Consider the following 25,108-nt stretch of genomic DNA (forward strand, 5'->3'; position numbering starts at 1 on the left):
TGGTACCTTGAGACATAAATGTAGTCTTAGCTTACAAAACCTTCATTTAAGCCCCTGGAATTGGCCCCATGGAAATATTTAACCACCCTTAATAGAAGCATGGCGGTAACCTGCACGGAATCACAGTTACTACCATAAACTTGCTGGGCAGATTGGATGGACCCAGATAGTCTTTTTCAGCCATCATTACTATGTACAATTGTACTCCTAAGTTTACATACTCCTGGCAGAATTTGTAAGATGTGTAGAATTTTAAGAAAACATGAATGATCAGACAAAACACACCTTTATTTTTAATGTTTAAAATTGTGCTATTTATTTATTCAGTGATTTTTGTATACCTGCATTCATGTTGATTCATATCACGTTGGTTTACAACATAAATCAAATGTTAGTTACTACATTTGCGTGTAAAAGAAGGGTAACTTTTAAAATGGTTCATCTAAAATATAAAATCTGTCTCAACATAAGCTAAAATACAATAACAATGGATCCAAGTACTTCTTAAAAATGCAAATAAAACTATATAGATCAAAACACATCTTAAAATACAAAATGTAACATTAAAAGTATATCACTTCCAGTATTTCGAGTTCCTTCAAAGGGCTTAATTTTGGGCAGATGTACAAGATTTCTGTTTTTTTGTCATTCTGAGCTAAATTCATTTCAGATAAAACTTTTTTTAATGGCGACTAAATAAATATCCCATATTTTTAAAGTAGAACTAGTAGAATTTTCAATGGGGATTAAAATCTGCACATCAGCATAAATAAAATAAGTGATATTAAGACCAGATAAAAGTTTACAGAGAGGGAACATATAAATATTAAAAAGCATAGCAGAGTGAAGATCCTTGGGGGACACCATAAGGAAGATTAAAACTATCGGATTCGATGTTATTAATCTTAATTTTAAATGCTCTATTTTCCAAATAGGATTTAAACCAGGCTAATGTAATTTCTTGTAATCCAATTTCATTCAGTCTATCTAGCAGGGTAGAATGGTTTTCTGTATCGAATGCTGAAGAAATATCCAGCAGCATCAAAAAATAAATCTGGCCATTGTCCGTTCCTCTTAAAATGGTATCATGTAATGCCCCTAGTAAGGTTTCAGTATTATGTGACGCATAATAATCAATCATTAAACAAACCATAGCAATAAGTGAAATAATAAAATGGTTCTGTTCAAAAGTTTGCATACCCGTAGTTCTTAATATTATGTATTGCCCCCTTTTTACATCAGTAACAGCTTGCAGTCTTTTGTGATAGAGGCCCTTTATTTTCTCATGTGGTAAAGCTGCCCATGCGTCTTGGCAAAAAGGACTCCAGATCCTGCAAATTCTTTGGTTGTCTAGCATGAGCTGCATGCTTGAGTTCTCCCCAAAGTAGCTCAATGATGTTGAGGTCAGGAGAGTGAAAGTTCTGGCGTGGCCATCACACATTTTTCTGCTGCAGCCACTGAAGGGTTGATTTGGCCTTTCCAGATCATTGTCTGTTGAAAAGTCCACATGTGCCCTATGCACAGCTTCTTGGCTGTTGAATGCAATTTCTCCTTTAATATTTTGTAATAAGATGCTGCATTCATCCTGCCATCAGTTTTGACTAAATTCCCTGAGCCACTGTAGCCCACCTCCCCCAAAACAGCAGAGATCCACCTCCATGCTTCACGGTAGGGATGGTGTGCTTCTCTTCATAGCTTTTATGGTTGTGACCGTAAAGTTCAATTTTGGTCTCATCACTCCAAACTATTTTTGTTCCAGACGTTTTGAGGCTTCTCTAGGTGAGGTTTGGGGGGGCTGTTTTGTGGCGTTGGTGCTGCAATGGCTTTTTTTTTCTGGCAACCTGAACAAAAATGGGCTGCATGGTAAAGTATCTCCTTATTGTGCATGCTAAAACTTCCCACACCACTTTGTTTTAGAGAAGCCTGTATTTCAGTAGAAGTTGCTTGTTTGGTTATTTTTGTATCCCAACAGATTTTCCTGGCAGTTGTCTGAAGTCTTTCTTGGTCTATCTTAGTATTTAAAGAACCCATAATTTTCCATTTTTATTATTTCCTGATTTATAAAGTTGCACTTTCTGTTCGTAGATCATTTGACAGTTCTTTTGCTTTCCCCATGCTTCAGTAATGACCAAAGTCAGTGCAGCCCTAGATGAAATGCACAAGGGTTTCTCAAGAGCTAAGAAACTCATTGACTATTTATACACAGACACTAATTATAATCAAAGTACAGGTGTCAATACCTACCCTTCATTGCCATCTCAACCTATGTGTGTGAACGTGAGTATATTATCAGCTTTTAAGGGTATGTAAACTTTTGAACAGGACCATTTTATTTCCTTTGTTGCTATGGTTTGTTTAATGATTGTTCTGTGATGCATAATATTTTAATTTGAAACACATTAAAAATAAATGTTTGCTCACTCATTTTCTTACAATGCTACACTTCTTACAAATTCTGTCAGGGGTATATAAACTTATGAGCACAGCTGTATATTACTATTGAAGTTCTTTTCCTAGTAGCCATTGTTTCCTTGATGAGTATGTAAATTACAAGCACTAGTTCATTGCGTGCCTTACATGCAATTCTTTCATGATAAAGTAGTACTAGGAACATATCCAAAATTATCAAAAGTTTCTGCTTTCCAAAGCCTGTATTCTTTCCAAAGCCTCATGCTCATGACTGAAAAAATCTTGCATATCCTGGACTGTAAAAGAGCTCTGACTTACTACAAGCAACATACACAACCTCCTAAGAAAGCTTCTCAACTGTTCATATCCTATGATCCAAATAGAATGGGTACAGCTGTGGCCAAAAGGATGCTTTCCAATTGGATCACGAACTGTATTCCACATTGCGATTCAGCAGCTGGAGTTGATTTCACTAATCCAGTCAAAAGTCACCAGATATGACTTTTGACTGTACTTTAGATTGTAAATTAGATTGTAAATTAGATTGTAAATTAGATTGTAAATTAGATTGTAAATTAGATTGTACATTAGATTGTACATTAGATTGTACATTAGATTGTACTTTATTATAGTTTATTCGATATGTTCCATGTTCCATGTATGTTCCATGTAAACCGCCTTCCCGGCGATAGTTTTCTCTGTTAATTGTGAACCGGAGTGATATGTATTGTATACAGGAACTTCCGGTATATAAAAACCTAAAAATAAATAAATAAATAAATATGAGCAGCAACTTTCACCCATTGCACACTTCAGAAGGTTCCTATTGAAGACATTTGCGAAGCAGTTACTTGGCTCTTTGTGCACGTTTTCACTTAACCACTGCTGCCTAGCTTCCATGGACAGTGCAATGGGAACAGTGGTCTTGCACAATTTAATACAAAAAAAAATCTGCTATCCACAGTGGAGTCCGGATTGCTTCTGACAAAATGCTCTGCAACCCTCAGCTTGGGGACTCCCCACAGATTGGGTCTAATTCAACCCTGCTTATCAACAGAAAAAGCAAAGCTTGCTTACCATAAATGGTATTTTCCATAGAATTAGACATGAGATTCTCACCCTACTCCCTGGACAGCTGTCTATCCTGTCCCACGCGGGAACTTCCATTCGTGCTCAGAAGAACTCTGAGCTCTCCTAGCTTGGAGAGAGAGTTCAGTTCTGTGCTGCCTGATGACATTGCCCACAGATCAGATATAATTTATCCAGCTGTCTATGGGGAAAACAGTTTTATGGTACATGCTTTCCATATCTGACTTGTCTGCTTAGTTTACTATTTGGTGCTACTGTACTGTTCTCCTGTACTGTTTGCATTGATAATTGTGGAAAACAAGGCTACTGTTTGATATATTTTTTTAGTTGCCATGGAAAGAGCATAATTTAGAATTTTTGGTTTCTTTGATATAAAAATGAATTGAATTCACCCCCTTTTGTCTGTTACCATATGATCAGTATATGCGCATATATCCTTTGATATGGAGAATCAAATTTTTCTCTTCCATTAGTTTAGCTTTATTAGGCATATTTAATAAACCCAAAGCTTGATATTTTCAGTTGAGCTATACCTATTGAGCAGTGTATTGCTGTTCTAGATGTTATCACATGGACACTAGGAAAACTGCGGGTGCAGTCCAAGCACACTACTATGGATAACTGAACTTTCACCCAAAACATGCAGCAGAATTTAAATGCAATCTTTATAGATGCTCTTTTGTACAGTCTACAGGCTGTGACATTTTGAGACTGATCGTTGATTTGAGAACTGGTTATAATCTCTGACTTGGCTGTAATGCATACTGTGCAATTAAATTATGACTTAAAATTAAATACTGAAGTGAGGAAAATTCCGTTGAGAAGGAGACCGGCGCACCACTTGATACAGCTTTATGAATTCTCACAGCCTTGAGTGCCAGTCAGCCCCGGTGCGTATAACAGCGCATTGACAAATATTGTCTCCAAAAACGTCTAATCACATCTTGCAGGAGACCACTTACATTGCTGTTTCATTACTCTAGTTCACTGTTTTCCAGAAAAATTCATTGGCAAAAGATCATCTTTATATACACATAAGAGATTCTCACACAGCCCCTGAGGCAGCCCCCAAGAGAGGGGAGCGAAACTCGGCCTGAGTCGGGCATTTTTATATTGGATATACAAGTCTCTTAATAAAGCAACTTAACGGACATCATTTGGCATCTATTGTTTGTGTTGCCTCCAGGGCTTTTTTAGATCGCCTACCTCCTTGTTTATCAGCACATGTGTGCTACACATTTACTGTTCAAAAAATTTTACATTTTTGCTTACTCTAATTTATGCTTGTGTTGTCCAGGAGATCACTATTAAACAAGTTCCTTTCTCCATCTCATTGAATGAATAATATTGAACAGAAACATTTGAAAATGGAGAATTAAACTTGCAGGCATGGTTATATTCCACACATTTTAGCCTGCAACAGTCATTTCTTTAGTGCTTTCTATTTTTTGATAGTCATGATTGTATCACCAGTTAGCCATTAGTGATGTAAAATATTACAGTATGTAAAATCTTAGTTTAGTCTCTGTTTAAATGTTTAATATTTGGTGCTACTGCCAGGAGTTGCATACCTGCTGAATTTGACCTGCAGCTGGTTTCATGTTTTTCTGGTATGCTGTGCAGCTTCTGATGTTGGATAGGCTTGATTGTTCTTTGTCAGCCTGGGGGAGTATGTGGGCACGTTGTAGGGAGCTCCCAGAAATATCAGAGAGGGGATGGGGGGCAAGATGGTGGTACAGAAGGGGGGTAGGTTGCTCGTGTAGCTGTCGTTCACATGGTTAACTCTTAAATGATTTTTTTAAATGTTTGCATCCTTATTTACCAACTCTACATTAGCTTGCCCATTTACCTAATTATGGTACTAATAGTGTATTAGCCTTGGAACTAAAAATTGGTGTTACTCCATTAGATACACAAGTCATTTGAATAATGAAAGGTAAATTCAGCTTAAGTATATAAAATGGTTTTCAACCTCAAAACAATTCACATCTTAAAATCTTGGAACAAATTAGATATCACTAGAACATGAGCGGTTTTATCAGTGGAACGTTGAGAATACAAACTTTTCTATGGGATAAATCAAATGTTTTGAGGTAGATTGTTCTAGTGATGTTACTTAAACAGATGTGGTGAATATTTTTCAGATTGGTTAATGCTTTAGCTTTAGTTTTGGCTCTGACTGCCTCTTGATTTTATTCCAGCTCTTCCTTGTTTGATATTTTAATTTTTTTTTTCTGTAATAAGACATGCTCCTTTAATTGCTGCATCCACTTTTATTTTTGTTCTCCTTCCTGGTGCTTTTAAACTGTTCAAACTATACTGTGCTATAAATTACTCATGTCCATGGACTAATATAGCTCAATACAGCAGTATGATGTTTTAAAGGTTTTATAATTTTCATATTGTGTTGTACTCCGCATCACAGCTTTTCTAAGATAGCGGAATGTGTTTTTTTATAAATACCCTGATTCATCGAGATTTAAAATGGTATTTCAGACAGAATAGTAGAATCTGTCACAATCTCTAAATGGCTGTCTCCTCAGAAAGAAAGCTAAATTAGTGGGATTTTAAATGTTTTAAAAATACCTCATGTTGAATTTTTTTTCTTTAATATTGGTTAACATCTTTTTAGAAAGATTGTATAGCCAGATTTAAAATTCAAACATTTGCAGAAAATGCTGTTTAAAATAAAACTGTAGCTTGACAGGTACCGGTGCCATGTGGCTCATGCAGGCAGTTGTGTGCCCCTTCAACAATTGAGTAAAAGCATTCAAATATTTTTTATAATAGTGCTGTTTTAAATTACTTTTGGATTTTAATAAGAAAAAAAGGTTACTAAAATGTTGAGGTAAGGAGTAAAACATTGCTGTTTGTGCCAAGCACACATTTCTGAACATGTTAGGGATGCAGTTTTCATAATTTGTACTGAAGATAATTTTGTGGTAGAGAGTCTCAGTAAAACTTCAGTATCTTTTTTTTTTTTAAATGGTTATTGTGGACTAAAGGAAGAATCTTTTTTTGAGTGCTCATAAGTGTGCCCATGTTTTAATCCTAAAGTTGAATTTCATGCTCTGTATGGCATAAATCATAACCATTAACATTTTTGTTTCAATGTCATTTTGAACTACAGAGTGGATCCCTGTTGTATGTGAGTAGCATGTAGATCCCTCCCTCACTTTTTTTTTAAATTTCTTCACTACCGTATTTTACAATAAATCACCAGGAATGCTGACTTTCTGCTAAGAACATGGCAGTATTCCTTTACCCACACTCATAACAATCTTTTAAATTGATCTGGTGTGCATGACATACTGCATGATTTCACAAAATCTAATATTGCTTTTTCCAAGTAGTTGCACTCTGTTTCGAGGTGGGGAGGGTGCTATCCTAATTCTCAAATGACTGAAACAACTTCTGTATTGGATTTGTTACAGCTAAGTTTGTGAAAGATGGTACTTAGCTGGTATAATGCTTCAGCTTGTTGCTTGCCATAATAACCTATGTGCAAATTAAATTAATGAAAGGAAATTAGAATTTCATATTTTAGCCAGCAAATGGCTAAAAGAGGGAATTTTAAGGGTTACTGATACCTTAGAACTGTAAGAAAATCCACAATTCCTTAAACTTGACACAAGTAGGAGCTGGTCATGGGGCAGAGGCCTCATTGCTCTTCTGAACTAATGTTTGTGTAGTTTCTTTGTCTGTTTCATTCATATGGAAGACCACAGAGAAAGTGACAGATCAACTCAGTAGAAAATTAGGACAAGCCCTAAAAGAGAAAATGGGCCTAATCTTCCCAATTTTCATTGGGATGAGACATACCTAAGGAGCCAGAGAGACTTTTAGCAATCATTGTAAAAGGGTGCTCTACTTGTTGCAAAGCCCACTTAACTAGTTGTTGAGAATATTGACTGATAGTAGTTTGTTACTGGACAAGTAGTTTCCCAATAACTTATACATGTTTTCTTAGTTGAACTTTAATGAAGCTGTTCTGTAATAGCTAAAAGGATCACTGGTATTATTGATGGTTAGTCATCTTGCACATCAGCTTTCTTTACTTTTGATAGAATAGTATTAGGTGAAAATAGCTGAAATCTAAGCCCAGTAATAACTGTGGTTAAGGTTTCTTTTGTATCCATGCAATTAACTGTAGTTTCAACTAAAAAGCACTTTTAATTGCAAGGCAGCTCCTACCTGCCCAGTAATTGCTTATAAAGGGTTATCAAATTGATTCTGTTAGTGAAAAAAGGAACCCTAACATGATGCATACGCATTTTGGCAGCTTCTTTTCTCCTTTTTGGCTTCGAGCCTGATTGATCCTGATCTAACTGGCTAAAGGGCCCTGAACCTTAATTTGCAATTACCCAGGATTCTCCCCACCTCCCACTTTGTGTTCCTTCTTCCCATTCAGTCCAGCCATTGCAGAAACTCTTCATCTAAGAGACATGGACTCTAGTTCCCTCTGGAGCCTGGCATAAGTGTGCTGTTGAAACAGCCAGTAGGTTGAAGTACACTTTTTTTTTTTTAATACTATAATTTTATCTAGATAATTTTTACATTGCCAAACTTGTTTAACCAGTAACCGTTTCAGCTGCATAAATACAAAGTTAACAGTGACTGAGATGCACGCTCATAGTTCAGGAACTGCACATCTGAAAATGTATTCCTAAATTTCCTATTGCCTCTACAGTCTTTGTGGAAATACAATATTTATTTTCAGAGCACAAGTTATTGCAGGTTTTGTATGCTTGGAACAGACATGGAGATTGGCTAAAAGAGATTATATAATAGGCAATAATATAAAGCCCTACAATTGGAAAAAGCAGACTTTCTACATGCTAATTCTTAATTGTCACATTTGAAATACATAATTTCAGTTTTTTTACCATTTTGTAGGGCAAGGAATTGGTGTCATGTCTACCAACATAATTTTTCACACGAGCTCATTGGGTATTGCACAGACTTTATTCATGAATCCCTTTCTAATTTAATTTTATCAAGACACGATGTGACAAAAATGCATAATTGTACATAGTATGAACCATGTTTTGCCAAGTGGAAAGGAGAAACTTGTTTGAAATGACTGAATTTCTGACATCTGCAGAGTTCTAAAATGTCTAATCATTTTTGTGCAACTAGACTAGTTAGGCTGTACAGTCATGATCTGTTGCATTCTCTTTGTAACTGGATATAAACTAAATTGTTTCAATATCACTGAATATTGACTTGATGCACTACTGGCCCCAATTAGCTTGTGTACAGTGATCATTGCTAGTGTATATGCTGTAAGTTTTGAATGGCTGTGTACTAGACAGATGTCTGGTTCTTAGAAATCCTTTTAATTTTCAGTTACTTTCATTATGTATACACATTCATATTTTATTTGGCAGATTTATTTCATTGAGGGAGTAAAAAAATGGGAATGATATAAATTACGTTAAGATCTGTGCCTAATTCACAAGCCCTGGGCCTGAACTCTTCCTCCTCCATTGTTCAATATTTATCAGTCTGCCCACTGTCAAGTCCTGTAAATGTCTTTCTTCATTGAAAGATATCAACAGACCCAAGGCAGCAAGAAAAAGGAGATATGTCTGGAAGATAGTAATTGTAAGATGGTTGGGGTTGCTAAGGATCAATTATGTAAAGGAAAGAGCAGGATCTGTAACTGTCCTTGATAATTATGATTAATTAGGTTTTTAAACTTTTGCCACCTTTTTAGGGTGAACTCGAACGCCAGCTTCTACAAGCAAATCCCATTTTGGAATCATTTGGTAATGCCAAGACTGTGAAAAATGACAATTCTTCTCGTTTTGTAAGTACCCAAAATGTGTATTGCTAAAGGTTTGAAATCATGGTTTGTGAGGCACAAGATACAAGTTGATATGTTTGCAGTAGGTGTCCGGAAGATGATGCCCTCGAGTGGCATAATATTTTTTTCAGTTGAGTGTTTAAGGAACCTGATAACTGGAACTTTCAGGCAATGTTCCCTATTTAAATAGTTCTTCTACCTAGGCCCAGGTTTATGGGAAGAAGGAAATTTGGACAAACAAAATTCCTCAGCCAGGAATTCTAGGAGGGTTTAGCCAGGCTTCCAATCAGAAAGGTTTAATCAGTTGGCTTTTAACTTCAATTGCTCATGTTCTTGTTTGGTGCTGCCAGAGCAAGGCAAAATGCCATGGCTTCCACTGTCCTGTTTTCTTTGTGACTTTCGGTGCATGGGAACTATCCTCAACTAATCTAATGCTCTGCCAGAAAGTAAATGTAACACTATCAGATCTCCCTTGACCTATCTGGGACAAGATGTCAAATGCTATATAGTTCTGGATTTCCATAGTTAGAGCTAGGGTAATTTGTTAGATGCCACTTGTACAATATGCAATGGCTTCTCTCTCCTGTTCCAATTCTGTTTGCCTGAGCTCTGAATTTTAAAAGGCTTTCATTGACTTCAGCTGTTTGAGAAGTAGGGTGTGGAACTTGAGCTCCCCTGCTCTACTGCTCCAGGGACTCTCTTCAGCCTCTGGATTGAATCTGTCTTCAATCTGTTATCTGGAGTGCTTCTCTCCGAGGCTTGATTAAGTCTTCACAAGAGCATCTTTTATTCAAGACCATTTTTCCTTCTGCTTTTGGAGGTACACGTCAGATAAATCAAAATGGTGTCTCATTTAATGAAACAAGTTTATCTTTAATTGAGCTATTATCTATTACAGAAACTGCTAGAGCTTTTCACTTCTCCTTTGTCAAGTATGCTCATGTTATATTCTCTATAGCAGTGGTTCTCAACCTTTTTCCCATCGTGGCACACCTGGCAGACCACGCTCACATGTGTGACACACGGCTCATTACAATTCATGGCGGAAATAAAAAATAAAGGCCCAGTATTATTTTTATTGTTAAGAATGACACAAGGGAAAGATACATATACTGTCTGAACAGAAATTGCATAAATAGTAAACAGTTCACACCAAAACAGCACCAGTTTCCAGCACTTAAACAGTAACCACCTTACCTAAGAAAAGGTAACAATGAAAATATTATACCAGGCCTTAAGACACCAGTACATCTCCTATTAGGAAAACGGACCAAGTCAGGCTATTAAAGAGCCCTATACAGAAACTACACGCCAGCAGAAAACCTCACCTGAATCACATGTACTGTCCCTTACCTAACAAATAATAGAGACCAAAATGCATAACTAGAAGCATGCAGACAAAAACTGAATTGGAAACCGCAACCAGCCAGAGTATCTGTATGCAGTGTAATAAAGGAAGAAAAGAAACATCACCAGTCCTTATAAAACAAATCAAGAAATATAAAAGCAATAGCAGTAAAAACCATACTAAGAAAAAGAACAGATTATTTTAAAATAGCCGATGAATGGAATATCCAATAATTAAAAACTCATATAAAAGTTTCTAGATACCAATAAAATATTTCAAAATAGACACAAAGACCCAGTAATGAAAAATAAAGATACCAAAAAATGTTTGCTCTGCATACCTGGGAATGTTTGATATCCAGGTGCCCTGAGATTGTTTTGAATTAGCAGGAGGAGGGATGGTTTGCTTGCAAGTTTCTCCTCTCGCTCTCAATCGCTCACATATACACATGCCTTTTCTCTCTCTCTTATATAGGCTCTTAATTACAAACATGCTGTCTGTCTTTTCACGCTTACACACACAGGCTTTCAATCACACACACATGCTGTCTTTTTCTCTCACACACAGACTCTCGTTCACAGGCTTACAAACATGCTCTCTTTCTCTCATACACACAGGCTCTCAATCACATACTCACATGCTCTCTGACCTAAACCAGCTCTCAATCACACACAGACACACATGCTCTCTCTTTCTCTCATTTACACACATGCTCTCAATCACACACATACTCTTTCACATATACAGGCCTCAATCATTCACATACATGCTATCTCACACACACACACAGAGGATCTGAAACACACATGCTTGCTCATTCACTCCCCCCCCCCCCCCTGCCGAACTAGCGGCAGCAGCAACCTCCTTTGTTTTCAGCCCTCACGGAGAAAGGAGTCCCAGCGGCAGCGGGGGTTGACGTTCTTCCTCATTTTACTCCAAACTGCGCTGCACATTCTTCAGGCCGATCCTCTCTTCTTTCCTTCGGGCCAATGCCAAGCGCACTAGCAAGGTCTCTTCTTCCCGTGCACGCTCCTGCTGCTTACCACTTCCTCTTCCGGGCTGTGCGTGCGGGGGGGCGATAAGAAAAGAGCATGCCGGTGCCGCTGACTCCAGCTGTCCTGCTGCGTTCCGCCTGGGCTATCAGCATTCTAAGCCTGGGCGGAGAAGGACCTATTTCGCTTGGGTAGGGGGAGCAGCTGGGTCAGCGGAGGACCGAGAAGTGTGGCCACACACCGGTTGAGAACCGCTGCTCTATAGTATTCTAAAAGATATACATTTTGGGCCCATAATGGTATCGCTGGACTTGTTTGCTTGCTTATGTTTTATAAAATACACATCCTTGGGGAGAAAAAGTAATTGACTGCCATTGATCAAAAGCAGCAGTAATTCATTCATAAACAGTCAATTGAAAACCTTTATATATCAGCAGATATGTTATACACAGCAGATTTAAACTCTTTGCTGCCCCAGGCATTGACAATCATCTGCTGCTACCCTTCTCTCAACAGAAATTATGTGACTGTTCTTAGAGGCATTTCCTATGCTTATAATACAGCTGCATATTAGAACTGATTGTACTAGGGTTGGTCAGTCACAGGTGGAACAGATACCCTTTCACCTGAACCTCCCCAGAACGATAACTAACTACTCTCCCTTTTGGAAAGCCAGTCCTGGATTTACAGCTAAGGGTTTGTGCTTGTTCTGGATGCATTAAACTACAGGGTTGAAAGTTCAGACCAGGAAATGCATCAAAATCTTTGTGTCTGTCCTGGAGCATATGTTGTGCATGTGAAAAAACTGAGAAGCAAACTATTTAGTTTCATAAACAAAATAATTTTAAAAACATGGCAAAGCTTTGTTTTATGTGAATGTTGTGTGCTTAAAAATGCCCCATATTCCTCGATTGCTAAAAATATCCACTTGCCTGTTTTATTCTGTTCTGCTGTCATTCCTGTTTCCATTTGTCCAATTTTCTTTTCTTATGGGCTTACAGATTTTGGAATAAATAGGGCACCAATTTGTCACACCCATTCTTTAAAAAAAAAATAAAAAAATCTCATTTCCTGAGTTCACTGTTTCACTTTTAGTATGGTATTCATGTTTTATATGTAATGGTGTTAAGTACGGGAGATTCTGATGAGTCCACATCCAGCACTTGGGTTTGTTGAGCTGCATAGTTTTAGCAGCCTTTAGGGAGACACTGAGTCTCCATAAGAGACTAGATGTAGCTGAGCTTTAATTCTTCTGTTACAGCACAACAGATAAATTTGGTAGAAACCTTTTATCTTATCTTGCAAGATAATAGAGGTGACCTTTCCCCCATACTTCAATTGATAACATATTAGATACTTTGTTATGGTGCTGAAATGTCAGTTTTCAAGGTGTACTGATTTTTCTTACTGACTTTTATTTTTAAATTGGAAAAAAAAGTGAGGCTTTTTCTTCTGTTTGGGTTTTATGCAATTATAGTTGTGTGATAAGAATTAGTCCTTACATTTTGGTGGAGGATCCCAAAATGGAAAAATAAAACCAGGAAAGCAGCAGCAGGTCAGCCTAAAGGAGAGGGAGGAATTGCAAAAATGTAAGGACTGTTTCATACAGTCAGCCATACAACTATAACTGTAGTTGGCAGCCAAGGTAGTGTCTTTAAGCTGCCTTATGTCTCAGACGATTTCGATCATGATTCATTCCTTCAGAGCTAGAATCTCAAGTAAGGCCTAGAAAATTACACTAATTTTGTGAAGATTTGTGGATGAGGCCAGCATCTAGGATGCGCTGCACACCTCTCCTTTCTCTTTGTTATTTTCCTTTGCTTAGATGTAAAGCTATTTGAAACATTCTTACACTTATCATTGCAGGGCAAGTTTATCAGAATCAACTTTGATACCGCTGGTTATATTGTTGGGGCCAACATTGAGACCTGTATCCTGTTTCTTTGATGCAACATTGGTTTGCTTGTAACTTTGGTATGCAGCCTCACCTCCTGGAATGTATTACATAGAAATCAGAAAACATATGACAAGTATACTGCAATAACATTTTGAACTTTGGTTTCTTTATTTCTGTGAGCTTCTGTGACAAAGAACAGTATACCATAAGATCATTCTAACCTAATAAATGAAGATAGGCTTGCTACTGTTTCATGTTCTATTATCTTATATGCTATCCAGCGTTGATACAGTTGTGTGTGACAATTCTCTTATATCTTTCCTTCCAGTGCTGGCTTTATTGCTTGACAGAGCTGCATCAGTTTGCATATTTTAATGTGTATATATAGTGATCTTTCTCTGTCGACAAGCAGGGCCAAATTAGCCATGACATGGGTGGCATCAGATGGTGCCAAACAGACCTTTCTCTCCTAGCTGTAATAGAGCTTTTGCTGTACTGAGCATGTGGGGGAGTTTGTGTGTGTGTGCTGCTCATTAGTCCCTCAATTTTTTTTTTTTTTTTTTTCTGAGCTTCTGCATGGACGTATACCCTTTGTTTTGGTACTTCACGGGTTTTTTTTCCAATCTCAATTTGCTTTGAGTTGTCTCGCTGCCTCTGCAGCCTCTCAAAACACTTTCCAGTGCAACCACAAAAAAAAAAAATTAAACAAAAAACAAAAAAAAACTATCATGTCTGGCTCCAAGAAGACAGCATCCAGCAGTTTTAAGCATTGTGTGTGGCCAGATGTCTTATCACAGATTGCCATGACTTTTGCTATAAATGTCTTGGGTCAGACCATGTTGTAGCTGACTGCTTTGATTGTGGCTGATGTGTCAGAGGTTACAGACTAACAGGGCCTGGAAGATGGAAGAACTTTGCAAGTCATTGAAAAGCCAGCGACTTTCCTCTCAAATCAGGGCCTCCTCAGGCTCACTCTATGCTAAATTGAGCAGGAGCTCCTCAAGCAAAGCTCCCCTTTCTGTGTTACCGGTTCTGGATCTGCCATTAATCCAGAATTGAGCATAGTGCTGCAAATAAGGGTCTGTAAGCCATTTCAGGCTCTGCAGAACTCAGCACATAAAATGTGCAATGTATCAAAGCTGGTGGTGCAGTTGGTGCCACCGAAGCTGAGGCTTGACCTCAATACCATTGATACACCCAGTGCCATTGACACATTGGATCTCCACATCCATGACACAGAAAGCCCTAGGTGTCAACACGCCATCCGTCTCTGTCAATGCATCAGACCTCAGTTCAGCTGATGTAGCTATTTGCTGTATCAAATCCATCAATGCTGTGCACCCTGGCACAATTAGAGCACAGTTTCCCGGCTCTGCAGTGCACGCGATGCATTTGAGGCGGGAACGATTAGTAAGAGGCCCAGAGGGTGATTCTCTTCACTTGCTTCCCTCTATCTCAACACCCTTATCTCCATTTTGCCTCCTTGAGCAAGGACTTCGCTTGTAGACATCAGATCTGATATGCGTCATGGTGCCTCTGGTCTCCATGCATCCACCTGTTCAATTGATCCAGAAGGGGGCTTCCTCCTGGAGTATCCTCGATGATGAACCTATGCTTGTCTCAGAAGAGGTCTCTTCCCCCATCTCCTGGTCAGAGGACACAGCAGCCCACAGATCAGGTAGTGGAATTGAAGATTTCCTTTGCCTCGCTGGTAACTAGTATCCAGGAGGGCACCCTTCAACCTCTTCTGTCCAGAGTATCAGATTTGCTTCCCCAGACCCATCAGAGAATCCCGGTGGTGGAATGTAGAATCCAACCATTTATCTTTCCAGAGGAATATAGTCAGACTGAGGGAGTACACAAAACCACCATCTGGACCATGCCACTGGAATATTCCCCTCTAATACAACTAACCTCACCCTGATTGCCTTCATCAGTGGAGTTGTGGGTTAGTGTTCCTTTACCTCTCGGCACTGAAGAGAGAGCTATGGGAATTCCTTTGTACCTTCTACCTGATCTGCTGGAGTACTCTTTGCCACCATAAGAATTATGGTGCTCCAAATTCTTGGATAAGCTGGGTAAGACATTGGGAGTCGGCATCTGCAAGGACAAAGACTCCCGCACCAAGGTCTTTGGTCTTTTCTGGATTCTGGAAACATCTACACCTACAGCAATCCTGGTGCACTTGATCCTGCAGGATTTACAAACAATGTGGGAAAATCTGGCATCTTGTCCCCCAATAGCGTGGACTTAGCTGTTTAAAAAAAAAAAAAAGCTGAAAGGCAGTGGATGCAGGAAGCAGCTGGAGAATGGATAAACTGTGAAATGAAGAGAAAAATAAAAGAACAGCGGAAAAGGTCCAGATTTGAAAATTAAGGGAAGGGGATCGTATAGAGCCACGTGAGTGCTTAAGATTAATGGAAGAAATGGCAGCTTATGGCGCAGTATCCAGGTGGTGAAATGGAACCGGATGAGAATAAGATTTGCTATAGGAAACAAAATGCAGAAAAGGTTGTGGGTAAATTTCATCATTGTGAGGAGAATTTGAAGACAAAATAAAACATCTATCTTATTTTTTTATTTTTTATTTTGAACTTTTCTATACCGACTTTCCAGTAACAGAATTACTGATCAATTCGGTTTACATTTTGAACAATAACAGTGACAAGTAAATGTCTTACAAAGAACAGGTATAAATAACTTGGAAATAAATATATGGGGTTAATAACAAGAGATATAATATACATTGCCTAAGTAGGCAGGGTTTTGGACTGCCAAGGAGTTGAAGTTGAATTGCATAATTCTTTAGAGAATTCTTTGTGGTGTTCTTAGGGTAATCATAGAGGGTTCAAAGAATTTTTAGGGTTGTACTTGTCTGGTACTTGTCTGGTTCTTGTGTAGTTCTCTTGTAGGTTATTGAAAATAACTGAGGATCTTGTTCTTGTGTAGTTCTCTTGTAGGTTATTGTCTGGTTCTTGTGTAGTTCTCTTGTAGGTTATTGAAAATAACTGAGGATCTTAAATAGTTCTCTTTATAAATAGTTCTCTTTATAATTCGATTGGAAATGACCTAAAGGGGACCTTGGCAGAGATAGTTCAGCAGACTGATGTTATGGAAAGGCTTGGTGGAAGAGCCAAGTCTTAAGTCTTTTTTTGAAGATAATGTGGCATTGCACTGATTTGAGTTCCGGCGGGAGCGTATTCCAGAGTTTGGGACCAGCTGTGGAGAATGCTCTTTTGCTTAACGTTGATTTCATTCGTGGTATCTGGAGATTGTTTCTGTAGGCTTGTCTCACTGGTCTAGTAGAGGTGTGGAGTTGGAGAGGGATTTTGAGCTTCAGTGGGGCCAGGTTGTGTATTGCTTTGTGTATTGATGAAAGCACTTTGAAGAGTATTCTGAAATTGACGGGAAGCCAGTGTAGGCTTTTTAAGATGGGTGAGATGTGGTCTCTTTTGTTTGTCTTGGTTAGGATCCTTGCCGAGGCGTTTTGCAACATCTGTAATGGTTTTAAGGCGTTTGCGGGGAGGCCTACTAGAAGAGAGTTGCAATAATCTATTTTCGTGAGTATGATTGCTTGTAGAACCAATCGGAAATCCTGAAAATGGAGGAGTGGTCTAAGTCTTTTTAAGACTTGTAATTTGAAGAATCCGTCTTTTACTATATTATTGATGAGAGCTCTGTAATTCATTTGGTTGTCAAGTATAACTCCTAGATTTCTGACTTGTGGTGACAGTGTCAGTTGAGTGGTGAGGTTGGAGCCGGGAAGTGAGTGAGTTCCATCTGGAGAAATGAGTAGGTATTCTGTTTTGTTTTGATTAAGAATAAGATTTAGACTTGTGAGTAAGTTGTTGATGGCTTGTTGGCATGTATTCCAGAAATCTAGAGTTTTTTGGAGAGATTCAGTGATAGGGATTAGAATCTGTACATCGTCTGCGTATAGGTAGTGGATGAGATTTAGGTTGAGCAAGAGTTGGCAAAGTGGAAGGAGGTAAATATTGAATAAGGTTGGTGAGAGGGACGATCCCTGTGGGACTCCCAGGTCGCAGGTGATTGGTTGAGATTCTTCCTTGTTGACCTTGACTTTATATTGTCTGTTATTGAGGAACGATTTGAACCAGTTGAGAGCTGTATCTCTAATTCCAATGTCTGACAGACGATCTAATAATGTATTATGATTGACCGTATCAAATGCTGCTGATAGGTCTAAGAGGATGAGTAGACAAGGACATCTTTTTTCAAGATTCAGTAATATGGAATCCGTTAAGGATTTATCTTGTCATTAAAAGCTAAGGCTTTTAGAATATACAATAACACAGTATCCAAGAACATGAACATGTGAAGAACATTATGGCAGGTTAAGGAATACAAGAGAAGAAAATAGGAGAATTAGTGCACAAGAACAATTGAGGATAATATATTGGAGAAAAAATTGTTTATTATAATCCCTGAAGAAGCCCAAAGGGTATTTGTATTTGTGGGTTTTAAGGAAAAGGTATGAATGGTGTATGTGTGAATGAGATAATATGAGGGGGATATTTCTAAATATATGTGGCTGTATATAACATTGTATTAATAAATGGTTCATTTGTGATAAAGCAAATAAATGTTTCCTTTATGTGAAGTATATAATTGTAACGGAACGTGTGTACCTTCAGTGACATAAGAACATAAGATATGCCATACTGGATCAGACCAAGGGTCCAACAAGCCCAACATCCTGTTTCTAACAATGGCCAATACAAGTCACAAGTACCTGGCAAGTACTCAAAATATTAAATAGATCTCAAGCTACTATTGCGTTTTGCACGCTTTTTTCCTGTGCATTACGTTGCCTCTTCAGTTGCGTCGGATTGTGCGAGTGCGTCCAGGTGTATGCCTATTTGAGTGCCTGATTGGACGTCTAGTTGGTTAGGGGCATCCACCTGTGTCCCATTCACACACACTTATCTGTGCATGCAAGTGGTGTGGCCTCGTGGGCGCCCATCGAGGTACCATTTTGGATGCCTAGTATTTTGCAGCATGTTTCCAACTGCACGCACACCCCTCAGGTGCTTACTTCAATGTACTGATAAACTGATGGCGCCTATAGCTAAGAAACCTAAGCACCTTTCCCTCTGTGCAGCTTATTTTCAGGCATCTCAGCCTGGTGTTCTCTCTAACTTGTCAGCTTGTCTGGAGGCTTATGGGAAATTGCCTTTGGCTGATTTTACTGAGCCCGGTTCTTCCTAGCCTGATGTGGGACTGGGAAAAGAGCTGCCAGAAGGGTCATATAACTTTGGAGCTCCCCTTACGTCAGTGGGCTCAGGACAGGTGTCCCCTGGTTTTGATATGGATTCCTCTGCCTTTTCTTGGATAGAATTTTTTCAAAGACTGCAGTCTTTTCTTTAGGTGCAGTCCTCTGCCCCAACCACTTTTACCATTTCTGGGTCACAGGACGTGAAACCTCGCATGTCTGGTGCTGCGGGTAAATGTCGGGGTATGCCTAGATCAGCTCCTATTCTTCTCTGAGGACCCAGATGGTATAAATGATGAAACAGATCCTTATTCCCTGGAGGTTGGAGAATTCCTTCAGGTTTGGAGCCGTATAGATCTATGTTGCAGTTCTTTCATAAAAATGAGTTACCAGTTTAATTTCCCAGACATTGAAGATGCTAGGAGTACCTGGGGGTGAGTACCTGTGGGAGTCAAAGAACGCATTTTGATTGCATAAAGCTTCATGTTTCTTTCTGCTTATGGAGGCTATTCAAGAACTAATTGATCTTGAGTAGGGTGCCCCGGAAGCTAATTTCAAAGAGGGATGAGTCGGCCTGTACCTCCTGGATCCAGCTGCATGAGAGCAGTTGCGTTTTCCGAAGGTGGATGTGCTTGTAGATGCTGTCACTAAGTGGACAACTATTCCCTTAGAAGGGGGAGCGTCCTTAAAGGATGCTCAAGATAAGAGAAATGAGGCTATCCTTAAGCAGGCTTTTGAAGCAATGGTAATGAAGTTGCAGATAGCTTCCTGTTCCCTGGTTGCTCTTTTGTTTACTGCTCTCTCAGACTATTGAATCTGGTGTAAATTCCAGCGCAGTGATGGAACCAGCAGCTGCCTTTTGGCAGATGCAGACTGTGATTTGGTCCTCACCTAGGTCAGAGGGGTGGCTTCGGTAATAGCGGCTAGGAATCAGCTATGGCTGATTCAATTGGTCAGCTGATACAACCTTGAAGTCCAACCTTACAAAGTTGCTCTTTAAAGGCTCACTCTTATTTGGGAGTGAGCTGGAGAAAATGGCCAATAACTGTGGTGAGTCCCCAGTTTCTCGATTACCAGAGGATAAGAAACAGGCACTGCGATCCTTCAGCATGAGAGGTCTTACTAGGGGGTTCAGACATTTTCAACCTTAGAAAATTGGCTTTTCAGAGGACTCAGTCCTTTTGTCCCAGGCAACCCAGACAGGGCACAGGCTCAGGTAGCGGAAAAGCCCGAGCCTCCCAGTGAAGGTGTACCGACCCACCTCCAGGATCAGGAGGTAGTTTGCCTCTCTTTTTTTTTTTTTTTATTGGAGGTGGGTTGAGATCACGACAGACCAGTGGGTGCTGGAGGTGATAAGGGATGGCTATGTGCTGGAGTTTCATAGTGTTTCTCGGGACGCGTTCATGGTGTCTCCTGTAACTCTGCACAGAAGAGACAGGCAGTGGAGGTTACATTGTCAAGACTCAGCCTGTGGGCTGTCGTTCATGCCCACATCTCAAGTAAATACAGATATTACATTTATTTCTTGGTGCCCAAGAAGGAGGGCTCCTTTCATCCCATCCTGGATCTGTGGGTGACTTGTTTTCTCATGGAAGCCTTGCACTCTAATGGCAGTACAGTCAGGGGAGTTCCTGACGTCTCTAGATCTGTCCAAGGTATACCTGCATATTCCCATCCGGCTAGAGTATCAATGATTTCTGCGTTTCGTGGTTTTGGGATGTCTACATCAGTTTCGAGCGCTACCTTTTGGGTCGGCCACAGCACTCAGAAATTTTTCCAAGGTTGTGGTGGTGGCGGCAGCGGAGTTGAGAAAAGATGGGATCCTGGTACATCCATATTTGGACAACTGGCTGATTCAGGCCAAGAGTCTGGAGGAGAGGCTCCAGGTATTGCACAAGGTAATCTTGTTGGGTTGTGAACCTGCCAAGAGCAATATTCAGCCATCACAGTCACTAGAGTATCTTGGTGTTCAGTTCGACATGAAACAGGCCAGGATGTTCCTGCCAGAGGGCTATATTCAGAAGCTGATGGCGCAGATGTGTCTTGTCAAACACAATACCCCTGACAGTGTGATCTAGTCTCAGGTGCTTGGATTGATGGCAGTGACCCTGTAGGTGGTGCTGTGAGCGAGGGCACATGTGTCCTCTTCAGTGCACTCCGCTGTCTCACTGGAGCCCACAGTCTCAGGACTATTTGATTAGGCTCCACCTGTCGATGGGTCTGCTCTCAACTACAGTGTTTATTAAAGGCAGATCGTCTTAAGAAAGGGGGTTTCCCTAAGATCACTGGACTGGCTAATATGACAGATGCAAGCCTCCAGAGTTGGGGAGTTCACTGTCAGGGACTGACAGCGCAAGGGTGCTGGAGTGCAGAAGAGTCTCTCTGGAACATCAATAGGCTGGAAGCCCATGTGGTTCGGTTGGCATGCTTGTGGTTCAGCGACGGATCGCAGGGTTGAGCGGTCCGGATTATGTCAGACAATGCAACGACAGAGGCTTACATCAATTGGCAGGGAGAAACCAAGAGTCAGCAAGTGTCACAGGAAATAGACCAACTTATGGAATTGGGTGAAAGTGCATCTTCAGGAGATCTGTTTCACACACTGCAGGAAAAGACAATGTAAGTCTAGACTTTCTCAGCAGATAGTCTGGATCCAGGATAATGGGAATTGTCAAATGATGTGTTTCAGCTAATAGTGGATTGCTTTGGGCCTTCCGTTTCTGGACCTGCTGGTGACTTCTTGCCAATGCGAAGGTTCCTTGATTTTTCAGTCACAGAAGAAATCCAAAGTCCTTGTGCATTGATGCCTTCATGCAGAAGTGGCTGGAGCGCAAGCTGCTGTATGCTTTTCCCCCATGGCCCATGTTGGGCAGAATGGTTGGGAGGATCGAGAGTCACAGAGGGATGGTGCTTCTGGTAGACCTAGATTGACCTTGGTATGCAGATTTGCGGAGGCTTCTGGTGGACTTTCCGGTGCACAGGAATGTACTACGGCAGGGATCTGTTCTTAATGAAGATCTGAATTGATTTTGTTTTATGGTTTGGCCCTTGAGAGGGCTCTGTTACTGAAGCATGGATATTCTACTGCAATGATTGCCATCTGCTACGAACGAGAAAGTTCTCCACTTCCTTAGCCTATGTGCTGGTTTGGCGCATGTTTTAGGATTGGTGTGAAGATCGAGGGGACTCTTCCTTGTTCGACTAAGATTCCGCTCATTTTGGAATTTTTGCAGGATGGATTGAGTAAAGGGTTGGCCTTTAATTTCTTAAAGCGAATCTTGTCTGTTTCCGAGGTCAGGTAAATGGTGGGCCTTTGTCAACTCATGCGGATGTGGCCCATTTCTTGAAAGGAGTGAAGCATCTTTGTCCTTCTTTGTGGTTACCGGTGCCCAATCTTAATCTAGTTTTGGATTTTTTAGCGGTCTTTATTTTTCGACCGATGTGTAACATCTTGAAATTATTGACATAAAAATAGTGTTTCTTTTGGCAATTTGTTCTGCGCATCGAGTATCCAAACTACAGGTCTCGTCTTGCCAGGAGCCGTTTCTACGAGTGACTCCAGGAACGATATAGCTGCTTACTGTTCCTTTTCCTTTTTTGTCAAAAGTGGTCTCTGATTTTTCACTTTTTTGAAACATAATTTTTATTGCAATAACATGTGAACAACATCTTCCAGAGTTCAACCATAGTCTCTACCACAACAATAATCTCATAGACAGCAAAGATACAAGGTATCCCATTACGGTTATAGTATACCCGGTCAAGCGGGAGAACAACCAGAAGGCTCATGGGCTGCATCTGAGGCATTTTCTAGATTTGAGAAAAACCCTCCCCCCCCCCCCTTTCCACCCCCCCCCCCCCCCCCCCTTTCCACCCCCCTCCCACCCTCCCACCCTTCCCCTGGTACTCAAGGGTATGTCAACCAATCAGGAGTCAGACGAAACATATCACCACAATAGCATATCTGTAAAATACAAGGGACAAACTGCCTTAACCATAGATCAGGCGGAACTAGGAGAGTCTTATGTAGTACAAATATATGCATATTATATATAAGGCAGACCAATAAGTCCAATGTCACCAGTCCCGCTAGAGCATGGTAGAGGTGACTAAAAAATGGCAAGGAACTTGGTGTTACTGAAAATGGTAAGTATCGTGGGAGGTTCCTTTTAGGCTAGGTAACAGTTGTGTTTGAAGATCTGGTGAAAGAGTTGAAATATACTCTCCCCAAATTTGAAGAAACTTAGCTTTTTGTTTGGAAAGCATAGAGACAGCCGTCAGATATTCCATATGTATCAGGTTATGAAGCTTCTTGGTCCAAAGTGACAAGAAATCAGGGTGAGGCTCAATCCATAACGCCAAAATGGTTGCCTTCGCCATTAAAGCCATCTTATCCACAAGTAAAGATTGATGCGGGGAACACCACTCCATAGAATCTGTAGAAGCACCCAGAATCCAGATTTCCGGCGCTAGAGGTACTTGCTTTTTCCATATATTTGATAAGACATTCTGTACTGCTGTCCATAGAACTTGTATAGCAGAGCAAGACCAGAGATTATGCAAAAGGTCTGGCAGGGGATGTGAACAACGCAAACAGGCAGATGAAGAGACCAGGTGCATATAAAAGGCTTGTTGTTGGGAGTAAAAAGCAAAGTGTAGGATTTTATATTGCTGATCCCTGAGAGAGACATCCTCCACAACCTTAAGAAGTTTCGCAAAACAGTTTTGAAGCTCATCAGTCGTGAGGGATGTGTGAAGAACAGCACTCCATCGGGATGCCAGTCGAGTAGGATACTGAGTGGGCAGGAGATCCAACATCGCTTTGTAGTATTCCGCACATCTAGTCCTTTTACCGTTAAGACCAAGTAACAGGTTGCGTAATGGAAGTCCACATGGTAGAGACGGGTTATCCCGGAGTAACCCCTGGATGAAATGACATACTTGTAGAAATCCGTAGTGATCTTTATTGGATAAGGAGTATTGCGACTTTAAATCTTGAAAACTCAGGAGATGGGCCGATCCAGAACCAGAGCTGAAAAATTGAGTAATATTAGACAGACCATTTTTTTTCCACGTATCGAACATAGAAGAACCAAGTCCCGGAGCAAATAAGGGGCACCCTGTAATTTGCAAGTAAGCAGAGCTGTGGGCAGGGATTCCTAATAGTCCACATATGAACTTCCACCCTCGCCGCATAGGAGAGATAATTTTACTCTGTACAAGATGTTGCGGTATAAGATCAGCAGGAACATGTAAAATAGAGCTTAAGGATAACGGTGCCACCCATTGTTCATAAAAAGCCAGAGGCGAGAAAAACCGGGATCCAAAAAGCCAATCCCGCACGTGGCGAATCAAACAGGCATAATTATATAAGACTAAATTTGGGCATCCAAGACCCCCCGCCTCTTTGGCTTGCATAAGCCGGTCCAATGAAATACGTGCTCTACGGCCTCCCCAAATATATTCCCTGATGGCTTTGTTTATGTCAGATAGATCTCCAGGGTTCAGCCAGATAGGTAACATTTGGAACAAATAAATCCAGCGGGAGATCTCCATCATCTTCAACAGTTGGACTTTCCCCGAAAGGGAGAGGGGAAGACTACGCCATTGATCGAGATGCTTTAATAATTTTGTCTTTAAGGGACCCACATTAAGGGCATAAAGTCTCTGCGTGTCTGCTGGAATTCTAACTCCCAGATATTTTAAATCCGAGGAGACCCATTTTAAGGGAAAGGATCCGGGCCATGAAGTCTGCAAGCTGCCGGTGATATCTAGGGCTTCTGATTTCTCAGCGTTAACTTTTAAGCCCGCAAACTTGCCAAAGGCAGTTTGAATTCTCAGTACCTCAGGCAAAGCTATAACGGGGTTAGTTAAAAAAACAAGCATGTCATCCGCGAAGGCCGCCACCTTAAATGAGGTGGCAGAGGAGCCAAACCCTTGTATTACTGGTGAAGCGCCTATGGTACATAACAGGGGATCTAAGGACAAGATATACAAAATTGGAGAGAGAGGGCAACCTTGTCGCACACCACGCTGAATCGGGATGGCACCGGACAAGGAATCATTAACTAGGAGGAATGACTCAGGAGAGCTGTATAGGAGTTGGATCCCCTGTAAAATAGCCCCTTGGAGTCCAAATCTACGTAACACTGAAAACATATAAGCCCAGGACACCCTATCAAAGGCTTTTTCAGAGTCAAAGCCAATTGCCAGAGAGTGAGAGCCAGAATTTCTAGTAGCCTCAATAGCCGCAATCAGTTTAATCACATTTGCACTGGGATTTCTGCCTTTTACAAACCCCGTCTGAAAGGGGGAAATTAGGTCGGGGAGA

General features: G+C 40.4%; 1 protein-coding gene across 4 annotated transcripts in view; it reads left to right on the forward strand.

Annotated features, from left to right (window-relative positions):
- The window catches only part of MYH10 (myosin heavy chain 10), a 461,218-nt gene that overhangs the window by 114,734 nt on the left and 321,376 nt on the right, over nucleotides 1-25,108 (forward strand). For 2 of the 4 annotated variants that reach the window (XM_029600341.1, XM_029600340.1), the window contains exons 7-9: nucleotides 6,629-6,646; nucleotides 9,218-9,310; nucleotides 13,514-13,577. In XM_029600341.1, coding sequence (XP_029456201.1) covers nucleotides 6,629-6,646; nucleotides 9,218-9,310; nucleotides 13,514-13,577 — 175 coding nt within the window. The remainder of the gene's footprint in view (nucleotides 1-6,628; nucleotides 6,647-9,217; nucleotides 9,311-13,513; nucleotides 13,578-25,108) is intronic. The other 2 variants (XM_029600342.1, XM_029600343.1) reach the window with 1 other exon arrangement.

The sequence above is a fragment of the Rhinatrema bivittatum genome, chromosome 4 (assembly GCF_901001135.1).
Source record: "Rhinatrema bivittatum chromosome 4, aRhiBiv1.1, whole genome shotgun sequence".
Lineage (NCBI taxonomy): Eukaryota > Metazoa > Chordata > Amphibia > Gymnophiona > Rhinatrematidae > Rhinatrema > Rhinatrema bivittatum.